The sequence below is a fragment of the Triturus cristatus genome, chromosome 9 (assembly GCF_964204655.1).
Source record: "Triturus cristatus chromosome 9, aTriCri1.1, whole genome shotgun sequence".
In the NCBI taxonomy this organism is placed as follows: domain Eukaryota; kingdom Metazoa; phylum Chordata; class Amphibia; order Caudata; family Salamandridae; genus Triturus; species Triturus cristatus.
In genome coordinates, this window is record NC_140592.1 from 341,191,428 (window position 1) to 341,204,091 (window position 12,664).

General features: G+C 39.9%; 1 protein-coding gene across 2 annotated transcripts in view; it reads left to right on the forward strand.

Moving 5' to 3' along the window:
- The window catches only part of IFRD2 (interferon related developmental regulator 2), an 80,103-nt gene that overhangs the window by 30,092 nt on the left and 37,347 nt on the right, over nt 1–12,664 (forward strand). For both annotated transcript variants that reach the window (XM_085625091.1, XM_085625090.1), the window contains 4 exons: nt 1,663–1,747; nt 2,317–2,441; nt 6,398–6,555; nt 10,784–10,834. In XM_085625091.1, the coding sequence (XP_085481217.1) occupies nt 1,663–1,747; nt 2,317–2,441; nt 6,398–6,555; nt 10,784–10,834 (419 nt within the window). The remainder of the gene's footprint in view (nt 1–1,662; nt 1,748–2,316; nt 2,442–6,397; nt 6,556–10,783; nt 10,835–12,664) is intronic.

Here is a 12,664-nt window from a genome sequence, read left to right on the forward strand (position 1 = left end):
TTCTCTATTTTTTTTTTATTCCTCCCCTTATTTACTCCCACAGCAGATTGCCAATAGCTCGCCCATTGGCAAGACAATTTGCTTTGCCAGTGCTTGTTTTTAAAAAAAATAACATTTAGCCATGTTGCCGAGCAGCCATGCTGCTCTACAAGAAGGCTAAAAGACGTTGGCCAAGCCAATAGCTCACACATAGGCGAGACCAGTAGGCTTTGTCAATACTTGTTCTTTTTCTAAAAGCACTCCAAGAATGCATGCATTTCCCCCGTCTGTTTTCCCACTTCTCCCAGCACATTTATTTTCCTAACATTATAATAGTTCAACTTTTTTAGCCTTTGAGCTACGATGGTTACTGTTTTATATAGATTCGCCCTTCCACGTGCTCTGCTGTGCACAATCCTTTTTAAACAATTTCATCTAGGGATTTTCCTATACTTCTATGTGCACATTTCATCTTTTACGATTAATCATTTAAAAAAACGTTTGCACCACAATTTTCATAAGCATTCTGAAAGAGAGCAAGTGTCCTTACTATTCAACATGTTTACCTGCTTCTCTCTGCACATTTTTTTATAACCTTTGAAATATGTCCTTTGCGCTGCTGTGGTATACACCGTTATACAGCTTCACCCTTTCGAACCACTCTCCTGTGCTCTTTAGCTCCATGTTGCACTCATCAGGGGTTCCAGGCAGCATGACTATATAACCATTGGCAAAGCCAATAGGTCACAAAGCAAGATCTATGCCAATCCTTGTTACATTGGTAGTATAAATAAAATTTCAGACACTGCAAGTTCATTCATCTCCACCAAAAATTAAACGTTTTTTGCTCTATGAAAGCTATTGACTTAAACTAGAGGTAACCTTGAAACACGTTTTGCTACAACAACCCTTTAATCAGTAGGAGATCCTAAACTGATAGCCATTTAGCAAGGTTATATCGAAGTGGGTGCAACCCACCTTTGACATCAGCTCCGAAAGTGGTATTCAATGAAGACTGTATGCAACTGTACGCTAACTTGTCTCCTATCATCAAAATTGTTGTCTATTTGCATTATGAAAGCTTTTGGTAGAGCTAATAGCAGTTCCTTATGATTTAGCAGACTTTCAAAAAGATGAACAACAAAGGCATTTGAACAGTAGACTTTAGTCCGAGAGTCCGAGACATTAAAATACTGACACACTAGAGCTGCTCTGTTGACCTGGGTAAAAACATACTGATGGCTTACAGAACTGGAATTGAATAATGCTCCATATTGACTGCACGTTCAGTTTTCCCTTATTAACAAAACATGGATTTATTTTTGCAGTATAAAAGTTATTGACTGTTCACTTACGCAAGACCATGGTGGTAACAGGCGTCAGCCCTTATTGTTTAGGCTGATGGTCAGACCTTTTTTTAAATTATCTGCTTGACATTGTCTGCCTTTCTTCAGATGACCCCCAAACTGGAAATGTTGATTGTAAGCGGTGTGCCTGGTTGTTCTAGTCAGAGTAAATTGCAAACTGGTTTTCCGTATGACTGGTTTCCACACCTCCCAAGAGCTTTCATAACCACATGTAAACCCTGTGGCTTACAGCACCCATCAAAGCTGGGGGTGTCTCCAACCTATAAATAGTCTTTGTATCTGTCTGTGCACTTTGACAATGTTCTCTATATTTCAGGGAGTGAGTCGGTGGATGAGCAGACTCTGCAGGACGAGCGGGAGGATAAGCTGAAAGAATGCATTGATAACGTGATGGATAAGAGGTGAGGTCAACATTTTGTGCCATGGTTGAATTTCTGTTGTGTGCCATGTGTTTAAACAAGAAATGCAAAAAATGGAATGTTTGTGTTCTGCAAAGGTAGGGCCAGCAGGCAGGTTTCAGATGGAGGTGCGAAGTAATGAGGACCTTGATGGAACGTGCTACATGGATTAACTAGTGACTGAAGACGTGGTCCCATGAGTAAAGTTTTGTTACTTTCGAGTTAGTTGAAGTGACTGGGCTTTTGTGGACTAAACAAATTAGGTTCCTGGTGTCCCATGTAAATACTAAAACGGTGTATGGTTGTAGCTGTGGGATTTGATTTGAAAGCCTCTACACTGCCTCTTCTTTTTTGGGTCTTGTACTGAGGGCTATCTGCACTCATTTGTATGGTTCCTTATCTGGACCAGAGCACAATTGCAGCTCAAGTTTCCTATACCCCTGTCTACCTAAAAGCAATGTTATCAAAAGAGTGCCCCTGTCTTGTGAGCTGAGAACACTGATGCCTTTTCTCCCTGCCTCTTCCCCGGACCTCTCACTTGTTGACCAAGCATGACCTGTTTCTCGTTATAGTGCTAAAACCCGTCAGGCAGCACTGGAGAGCCTGAGGCTTGCGTTGTCTGCTAGGATCTTGTATGACTTCCTGCTGGAGCGACGTCTCACTCTCACAGATGCCTTGGAGCGATGTATGAAGAAAGGTAGGTTGCATCTTACACCTGGCGTCTTTCATCGTGCAGTCAGTGCGGCGATGGGCAAGGGTACATTGGTGAACAGAGGAGGGGGCTGACTGGAAAAGAAATGGGATCTTTCCCCTGATCAGGTTTTCCCTATCTTTGGAAAACCTGTAGTTACTTTTCTGCCCCCCGTGTTTAATCGAATAAAGAACATAAACAGGCACCTAACCGTATCATTGCATAGAATAATTGAGACTCTCCGATCCCTTCTGTCTCATCTCCTGAAATGTCCTCCCTCATAGGTATCACTGTTTGGAATGTGGAACTAACTAAGCACATTTTTAAGCCTTGTGCCATGCTGCAAATCGCTGCCCAGAGCGCCATCCCCACATCTGTACAGGGTTTGTGGAATTTTATAAAATAACGAAATTGTTGTGCAGGATTCTTCAGAAATCTACTTGTCACGTAAAGAAACTAATTTGTTGCCATGCAGTGATGTGGCAAACTGTTTAACAGTCTCATTATATCTGAGCTCTGATATTAATCGATTTTATTATTTTCTGGATCATATTATATTGGTCTGGAGATTCTAGCAAGGCTTTGAGTATCATTCCCCTCCTTTACAAATATGCATACAGGGGCTCGAAGTAGACCAGAAGTTCCAGATCCATAGTTGGAGTGTCCTATGTGTCTGTGTGCACCTACAAACTAGCATGTTTAAGGGTATTCACTAACTCCTCTCCACTCTTCCCATGCTAACAAAAAGTTGGTCATTTACTCTGGAGAGGGACTGGAGTAAAACATTTTCAAGGGCAGTGGTGTAGTAAGTGAGTTTTCAGTCGCTCTGAAGAAATTTCACTTTGAGCAAATGTATGTTTGCTCATAAAAATAGGATTCTAGGTGCATGGTTTCAGGCCTACTATAAACTACAGGTAAACTTTTTTGTGAATTCCTGAATGTGCGCCAATGCAGGGATCTACACCTGCAGCTTTTGTGGCTGTCTTTAAGGACCTGGCCCTTAATTTATTCTCATACTGCCCATAATCATTTTGCACTGATTCTCATTGTTATTTTCTTGTCTGGTTTGACAGCATAGCTGTCGCCAGATCTAAAGAAGAGCTTTCAGGAGCACTACAGAGTGGCTTTGACTCCGCCTACACGTTGGTGACAGGATACATGCTTTGATTGGTTAGAAGCTGTGTGCTTCCAAAGAAAAGTGCTTCTCCTGCATGCAACTGATCTTGTTTATACTGCTGCCTGAGCCATTAGCAGTATGGCTGCCTAGAGAAGTGGAGATTGACCTTTTGGGGAAACGTGGCATTGTAATGCCATTAGTATCGTAGATAATTTATGGTGTTTGTTTTTTCTCTGGCCAAAGCACCAATCATAGTGGAAGCACACAGAGTGCTTGTGTTGCACTTTATGGCTTGTGGCAAAGCTTACACTTGATGCAACAGGACTGAGTTGGTTATGGTGGCAAGTCTGTGATCCTGGCTATAGGTCTGATCTGTTTATTCCGATCGGTTATGATCAAGGCAGTGCTTGACCTATTTATTTTGAAAAGCAGGTGTTAAGGTCTATAGGCATTTAAGGGTGGATTGTTATTACTTTATATTAAGTGTTGCATAGAGATAGTTTGTTATATTGATACTACCGTAGTAGTAGGAAAGGGATTTGGTGTTGGTTTTCATGCAACAAACCGTGGATATAGACCATTCTCTCTGGGAATCCTTGCTATGGTTAGTAAAGATAGTATTTTGCTTAGCCAACTGTAAATTTGTATACCTTTCTAATTTTGTGGATGTGTGCCTGATAGTCCCCTTGTGGAAAACTTGTGCTCAAGACAGTAGGTCTGAGTTGGTTATGGTGACAGGCTATAGGCCTTGACTGGTGCACTGGGAAACCTGTCTAGTGCCATAGGTCTGATCAGCGTATCATGAAAAGTGATGACCAGGGCAGTGGTCCTGGCTTAATTTATCGTGAAAAGCATTTGCTAAAGCCAATAGACTACATAACCTTGTTACAGGCTGTAGACTGGTATTTGGTTACATGTATTCTCAGATAAGCATAGTAGGTAAGGGTCTCACACACCCTGGGAGTAGGATTTCACTGTGATGAATCTAGTTAGGCCCTATTAAGATGGGTTGTTTAGAGTTTTGTAAACTGTAATTTCCTGCAAATTTGTTATTTTTATAACTGCTTGATAGTTGCCAGTTAATGCGGACATCCGTAGAAATGTTTGATAGTGTCAAGCCAATGCTAATGGCTACATGCCTTATCAGTTCAGTGGTAAACGTTGTCATATAGCTTAGGTGTGATCTGTTTATATTAAAAGGTTATGACAACCCAACTAGGCCAGATTCACTTATTGTGAATAGCACGTGATAAAGGAAATGAACTTTTCAGGGTGGCTTGTTGTTACGCTGTGCTAAAGTCCTCTCAGTTATTTTGTTGCATGAAATCTGGCAGATTACTGTAGTAGGCAAGGGTTTTGGTGACTCACTGGAACAAACCATGTAGATAGATTTGCATTATGATAATACTTATTCAGCTCTACTAGTATGGATTTTATATTGTTTTGACAGTTATAATTTTGTCCATATTTGTAATTTTTTTCTACAATATGCCTGATGGTTTCCGTGTGAAAGGCGTATTCCAAACACAGTAGGTCGGAGTTATGTGATGACAAAGGAATAATAAAGGTTATATGCCTGATTGTGTAATGAAGGGCATTAAGCCTGACATATTGATTGTGAAAAGCATATGCTAACATCAATTGGCCTTTAGGATGGATTTTTATTACTCTGTATTAAAGCCTACAGAGACGTATGTTGTCGTATGAAATCTCAGACTACATTTGTAGGGAAGGATTTTGGTGTTGATTACACCCCTTTGACAAACCCACTGGGTAGAAGATTTGTAATCTTGCTGGGATCAGTTTGGAAGGCCTGGTGGGCATTGCTATCTACCACATTCTTGCATTCAAAAACAAATTAAAGTATCTATCAATAGAGGGCAGTTGGGTCCACCCTCTTCTGCCGTTTCTTTGAGTGTCTTTTTTACTGTCTACTAACATCCATGACAATGCACTACATTGTGTGATGGTTCATTTCACATCAGTCATTGGCTCTCTTGACCTGTTAATGATATTTTCTAATCATATGTGCTCACCCACCTCAAAATGAGTGTGCTTCAATGTCATTAGTATGTTGCAAGTCCTTCCGTTTTCTTCTTTTTCATTCCCCCTTTTTATTTCTTTGTTTCCTTTTTCATTTCAAGTTTTCTTAAGCGTATACAACAGCTCTCCAAGCAGTGCTAGCGGGACGATTGATGTCCTATTTCATGTGCAGTGTGTGGCACCCCACGTGGCCACTGCCATTAAACCATACGCCCATTTATGGAACGCTGTTGTCCATAGTGTATCATAGATTTACCATTCCACGAAGGCCAACATGTTTAACCGTGGCTGCATGCTAGAACTTTTAAAACTATAGACTATATTCACTATTTTTGCAAGATGGACACATGCTGCTATGTTTAGCTTAATTTTGCATGCATATTCCTGCCATGTTTAGACGGCATGTTTTCTTTTTTTTCTACCTGTATTCTTTTAATTTATCTTGCATATATTGAGTCTGTGTGTATTATTGCGGTTGTTAGAAGGTGAATGCAATCATTAGTCAGTGATTCAATAAATGGATGCATGAGTGCAAAAATGAGTGACAGTGCATGTATGATGACCTATTGAATGCATTAACTTGTACATATATGGAGATATTAACCAAACCATGTCTTGGTTTCAGACAATATTATTTCACAGATTCAAATTGTTGTACTTTAAACTGTTTTCAGGTAGTCCGTTGTGTGGTTGTTCTGACAATTGCTTAGATGAGCTTTTGGACATTTTTACTGTTCACCAAATTCACTTTGGTGACACAGCATGCCACTTTGCCTATTTATTTATTTTCTTTTTCTGTCAGGGAAAGGGGAGGAGCAGTCTTTGGCTGCTAATGTGCTTATACTGCTGTGCCTTCAAATGGGTTCTGGGCCTGAAGGGGAGGAAATTTTCCGGAGTCTTAAGCCACTTCTAATCAATATCCTCACTGATTCCTCAGCCAGCCTCATCGCCCGGCAAAGCGTAAGTACTATCTTTGTCTAAGCGTCCTGTACTTTTTGATATTTCTTTCCAGAAGTTGATCACTAACATTTATTTGCTACACTTAAGTGAATCTTCACCATGGCCCTTTGCCTCTATTTCTAACTTCAGAAAGTTTCTTGTGTGAACTTATTTTTCTGTGATGAAGATACATTTATGGGATGTTGTTTGCACGGGCACTTGAAGCTGCGAGTAAAATCTTTATTGACCTGAATAGGATTGATCAACCTTCAATTATCTGTTATTATGCCAAAAGAAACGGGTGTAGGCATTTGTCAAGAGTGAATGAACTAATTGCAGGTTCTCTGTATATCTTCACAGCTGGAGGTCCTGGTTTCATGACCGCAGAGGCCATCAGGGCTCTGACCTGTGTTTAGTATTTTCCCAGCATTGCTGTGGTAGTGAATCTATGCTGGTGATTACTCCAATAAGAGTGCGGCTGAATGTCTCAAATTAACGTTGGTGTTCAGCTCGCAAACCAACTAAAAGTGTATAAAAATCATACTTATCCCAAAAGACTTTGCTAGTGCTGAAAGCCACCCCCAAAAAACAACGAACAGGAATTAACACAATACTTTTAATATATAAAATAAAACAAAAATATAAACCGGATCCCCCCCCCCCCCCCCCCCCCCTTTTTTTTATTTTTTATTTTGAACCAGTTGCATCTCTGCTCAGAGCCGGTGGATCAAACACTGTACATATGAAACCTGGCAGTTCTATGCAGTGTTTTTTTTTTTGTTTTTGTTTTTTTACCTGGTTTTCGTGTATGCGTTCTCTTCAGATTTCTACTTATCTCAAACTTGAGGGCTGAGGTGAGACAAGTCTGTGCTTTAGTACTTCTGGACTTCTCCACCTTTGACACAGTTGACCATGATATTTTGGCCGTCTGTGTAGAGGCAGTTGCGCTTCAGGCTATTGTATTGAATTGGATAAAATCTTTCCTGAAAAATCGCGCCAAAGCTGCTCACTAATCTCCATTTGTAAAATCTGCTACATATATAAACTACAGAGACTCCCAGGGATCCTCTTTATCCTCTCACTTTATGAATGTGTATGCTAGGCCTTTAGCGAAGGAGTTGGCACCAAGAGGCTGCGGATTATTTAATTATGGAACTGATTCACAATCGGTTCTCAGTTTAGATGGTACATTGGCTACACAACAGGAGTTACAAAATATCTAAAACCCATTTGGATTAGATGGTCGATAACCATCCAAAATTAAGTGTGATACAACTGAGATGGTAATCTTGAATAGTAGAGGGTCTTTACACTGGTAAAAATGATTGTGGCTAGTAGCATCTGCATGGAATTTCAGATTGGAGCCGTGGTCTCTAAATGGATATACTTCAAGACGATTAGAAAGTTAGTTCCCTTTATTCCCACAGAAGCCCTAAAAGTGTAATTATTGCTTCCATAACATCGAGATTGAATTGTGCAAATTCCATCTGTTTAGGTATTTCCAACAATGCTGTTGATAGACTGCAGGTAGTACAATATAAGGCTGCTCATGTCTTCTATAAACCCACTAGGAACATCATGTCACACCCCTGTTGAAACAAATACACTGATTATCCGTGAAATCGAGGATATGTTTTAAAATCTGTTGCCTAATTTTCAAATTCTTAAATGGAATGGCACCTCGCTTTGTGGCCCGGAAGATTAAGATATGCCTTCCATCACAGTCTCTAAGAAGTGTTTGTGACTCCTCCAAGATACTTGAAGAAATGTGGGAGGCTGCAGTTTCTCTGTGCAGGGAACCCACCTTGTGGAATTGCATCCCTGACCATCCATGCCATGAAACGGAGTTCAGGCTTTTCAGGACGAACCGAAAATATAGCTTTTTAGACTAGCATATCACTGCTGACACTTATTGCTTTACTTTACCTAGTCTACCTTTAGCTTTGAGAAACCGGTGGTCAAAGTTTGCTCTAACAAGTATATTTATAAAACAAATGCAGAAGGGTGTTAATTGCTTGGTCAAATGGGGTTGGCACACAGTTTTTGTACATGCATATATTCATGATCTTTTCATAACTTGGGAACAACTAGGAAAGCTACAAGCTGGACATTTTACAGAAAGGAGGTTTTTTTCCCCTAGCGCTTAGAAAAACAGGCTGTATGCCATCAGTACTTCTGAAGTGCTGCCTGGCTCATTTCATCTGGCCAAAAGTGTATTCTGTTAATGCATCTCAGGATCCCCAGATGCTGTTGGCATTCTTACATACAATCCTCACTAGGGTGAACGGATTAAAGCATTTGAGGAATTGTTCAAACTCCTCTCTTCTGGCAAATAGCCATACTTTTGGCCATGTCCTCTGTGCTCTGCTAAATGTACATTGCTCCCAAACGGTCTCCTACACTTCGTAATTTCCTTAAAGTAAATGGTGGTTCATCTTCTTGCAGAGTTGATTATCCTCTTGTGAAGTAGAAATATTCTTCGCTTAGCAATAGGGTGTTTCTTTTGTAAATCCAGAGTATAGATTTTCACCACTTTGTTGAACATGGATATATTGTCATGGGTCACAGGCTGCTCTCGGACTGCTGCCATCCTGCACCTACTAATTAAAGGTGTTTAAAATGGCTTCTGATGTGTGAGCGCCCTCTGCACACCTGGCACAGACCAAGACCATAATGATACATCTGGTAAAAGATCCTTATTTCGGGTATTCTGTGGGTTCCTGATTTTAGAGTTTTCCATTCCTAATGAACAGCTTGTTACTTTCATTATTAGATTATTCCGAGCATGTTATTTTTGGTGGTCTTCTCTGGTCCACTTGGATTTCGATCTGAAACTGCACCAGGCGAGGCACCTAATCACTTTTAGTGATAGCAGCTAGTTTCTTCACCTCTATGAATGTGTGTTTCAAGCATTTTTGGGTAAAAGCTTTTGCAAAAACTAATAGCACAGAATCTGTCAAATAAAACAATTGAAAAATAGTGTATGTAGTAAGTGATATTGTTTTTAAGTATTAAGGCTCCAACATCTAAAAACATTTCTTGCCTATCATAAAATACTCCTAAGGATTTCCCTGTAAATAAAATTAATTACCTGCTCATTAGCTGACCTCTGTTAAAATACACGCTATATTTCAAAAGTGCTCCAACATTAGTGGTGTACAAAGTGAAACATGTTCAGGATCAAGTGCCCCACTAACCCCAATTATAAAAATGCTCTGCTGAAATCTTCTGCTAACAACTTGCAGGGTTTTGCAAAGGAACACCCCACTTTAAGAATAACAGTTTGGATTCTAGAAGCCATTGTTCCAAACTGTGGTTCTAGTATAAAACGAGTATGTAGTGACTAGTTCTACAAGGACTTGAATCTCAAAGTGGACATTCTTAAGGTGTTGATTTTAGGATTGACTTGATGAGCACAGTTTCAGCAAAATAAAGGAGAATTTTCAAATGTCTTACAGCCATGTAGAATGTGTATTATATATCCTAGAAGGATCTTCGTTTTAAATGCCATGTAATAGCCCCAGTACTGCAACAAGGATGCAGTAAAATAGAGCATCTCCAAATATGTGCCGATTATGCATTTGATTTAACACTCTTCCCATAACCCTAAATCTAGTCATTATTTAGTTGCAACCCCTTTCTAATTGAAACTCTTTTCATATCGGACCCTAAATAAGATTATATTTATAGAGAAGCGAGCTTTTCGAAAAGTGTTCCTGTATTCAACTCTTAAGATATTCTGATTTATATGCTAGTTTTAGAGGGTTAGCCAACGTTTTCTTCTGCAACCAAAAAAAAGCAGTTTTCCTACACAATAGGGTTTTGATACAGGATGGCTTTAACAAAAGCAAGAAAAACACCCACGTAATAGAATTTAAAAGCCATTGCAGTTGGTGTGTTAACATGCAATACTTGGAACATTTTTCCACAGCCACCTGATATCACCATTTTTATTTTATTTTTCAAGTATTGGGTGCTTTTAAAGTGCTCTAAGGAATCCTGTTAAACATATTGATGCCTTTCAAGCCCCACTGAAGATAAATATGACTAAGTTGTGTCATGTATACACTACGATTATCCCCTACTGTGATCCCAGTGTGATGAGTGCACCATGATTTGTTAATGTCGGAAGTAAGCAGAGTACGTACCCGATCCTTATTAAAAAAAAAAAAAGCTATTTATTCTATTGTTGGGTTCATAAAGTACTTTGTGATCTCTCAAACCTTTTTTATTTTTCCCTTCCCTGCAGTGTGCCTCTGCCCTAGCAATGTGCTGTTACTTGGTTGCAGCTGATGTTGAGGTAAGTGAGGTCTTCAGGGAGATCCCACCTGGCTGCTTAGTGTCAGGAATGTCTTCAGTGTCTTTTTTTATCATTACGATGTGTGCCATTGAAACAAATGGGTTTCTATGTGATGCAAGCCTCAATAAGACTTTGTTGGCTTACTGTGCCAGCTCAGAGATTAAGGGTTTGGATGACTGAGATCATTTAGACAGGTGGATGTTTTTTTCCCTTCTTGAGAAGGCTAGCAAGAATTTTCATGTAAATTTAGTCTTAAATGCCTGAAACGTTCAGTTTACTCATTGCCAAGGTCACACTTGTTGTTCCATTTATATTTGGCAGGTGATTTGTGCAATTTAACACACAAAGTAACATTAAATGTGTTGGTATGGATAGCAGTAATGTTGAACATTTACTGTTCCACACCCCTCTTGGTACCTTTTGTGCTTCATCCCAGGTCTGGGTGCATCAATTTCACCTTTTATTAAAAAGTTATGCCAGACGTCTTTTGTGTCATAAAATAATACCTTATTGTTTCAGTTTCACATTTCCAAACTAGAACTTAAAATGCGTTCAGAGTTGGATTGAATGTTCAACTAGGAGCTGGTATGGGCCACCAAATCGGTACTTTAAGGAAAGGGAGAGATGGGACTCTATTGGGGTAAACAAACTATATTATGTCCAAGCTGCAAACTGTTGAGAGTGGTGTTACTTGATGACTGTTCTGTTATCACCTCCTGTCGGAATCTGTAGCTGTATGCTGCTCTTCGAATCTTTAGTGTATTTTTCTTTTCAACCCCCTTACTGATTGATTGCCCATGCTTTGAGATAGGTCGTGACTCTTTCAGTGATTTCCAAGTTGTCTCCTAAAGCTAAAACCATAATTTATTTGTTATAGCCTCTAAATTTGGGCTGAGCGCAGTGAAATGCTCTACGTTCCTCTGCTTCTGTTGGGCAAACTGAGTTCTTGTCCACTGATTTTCCCCACTGGCAGATTGTCTATTGCTGTTAAGCTGCCTTTCTTCGATGTTGTGCAGAAATATTCCAAAAGGTTGGGGCTCTTTCGCAATGGAGAAAAGTCTTTCTCCATGGTGGCATCAGCTTGTTCTGTCTTTCCTGCCTTTCCAGTTTCATTGTGGTGAATTTGCATAAGGCCGCTTTTGACGACAATCCTTATGATTTGGTGTGCAGATTACAGGAAACTATAGTCTTGCAGACATGTCAAACTGCTTTCTCCAAGGTGATCTAGTGCCTGCATTTATTATGCTCTGCCCATCTTCAGACCACCAAGTTGTTTCTTTGGATTATTACAAAATGTCTCAGGCAGGCTTTCCTATATAATGGTGTATCTTTAATTGTAAGACGTCAACCGATTAAGCATTTGAGAGGCATAGATTAATGCCACAGCTTACTCTTGAACCTGCAGCTTCTATGACATTTTCGGAGATGCACAATTGTGCCCCATAGGCAGTCTTCCCTCCTGTCTTGATGTCAGGGATTTTTGTCTACAAGTTTGTTGAAAGCCTTGACCACAATTCAGCAAAGTTCTTATGCCCTGTCCAGCTAATTGAGATTTTCTTAAAATTTGAGTGGGGATTTGCATGAGCCTGTGTGTGTTTAGGCCACATTCAAGTCTATTCACCCAGAACTTCTTATCCTTTTTGCAGGATCTTTTCCGATTTTTTTTGTTTTGTTTGCTTTCTATGATCTTAAGCGTATTTATCTTGTGCTACTCCTCCATGTCTAACTGGAGCCATCAAGTGCGGAAGTCCTCGTCAGTGGGACCGATTTATCTGCATAGGAGGATGGGAACAGTTTGATTATTTGTGTGCAGCTTTAAAAGTACATGTG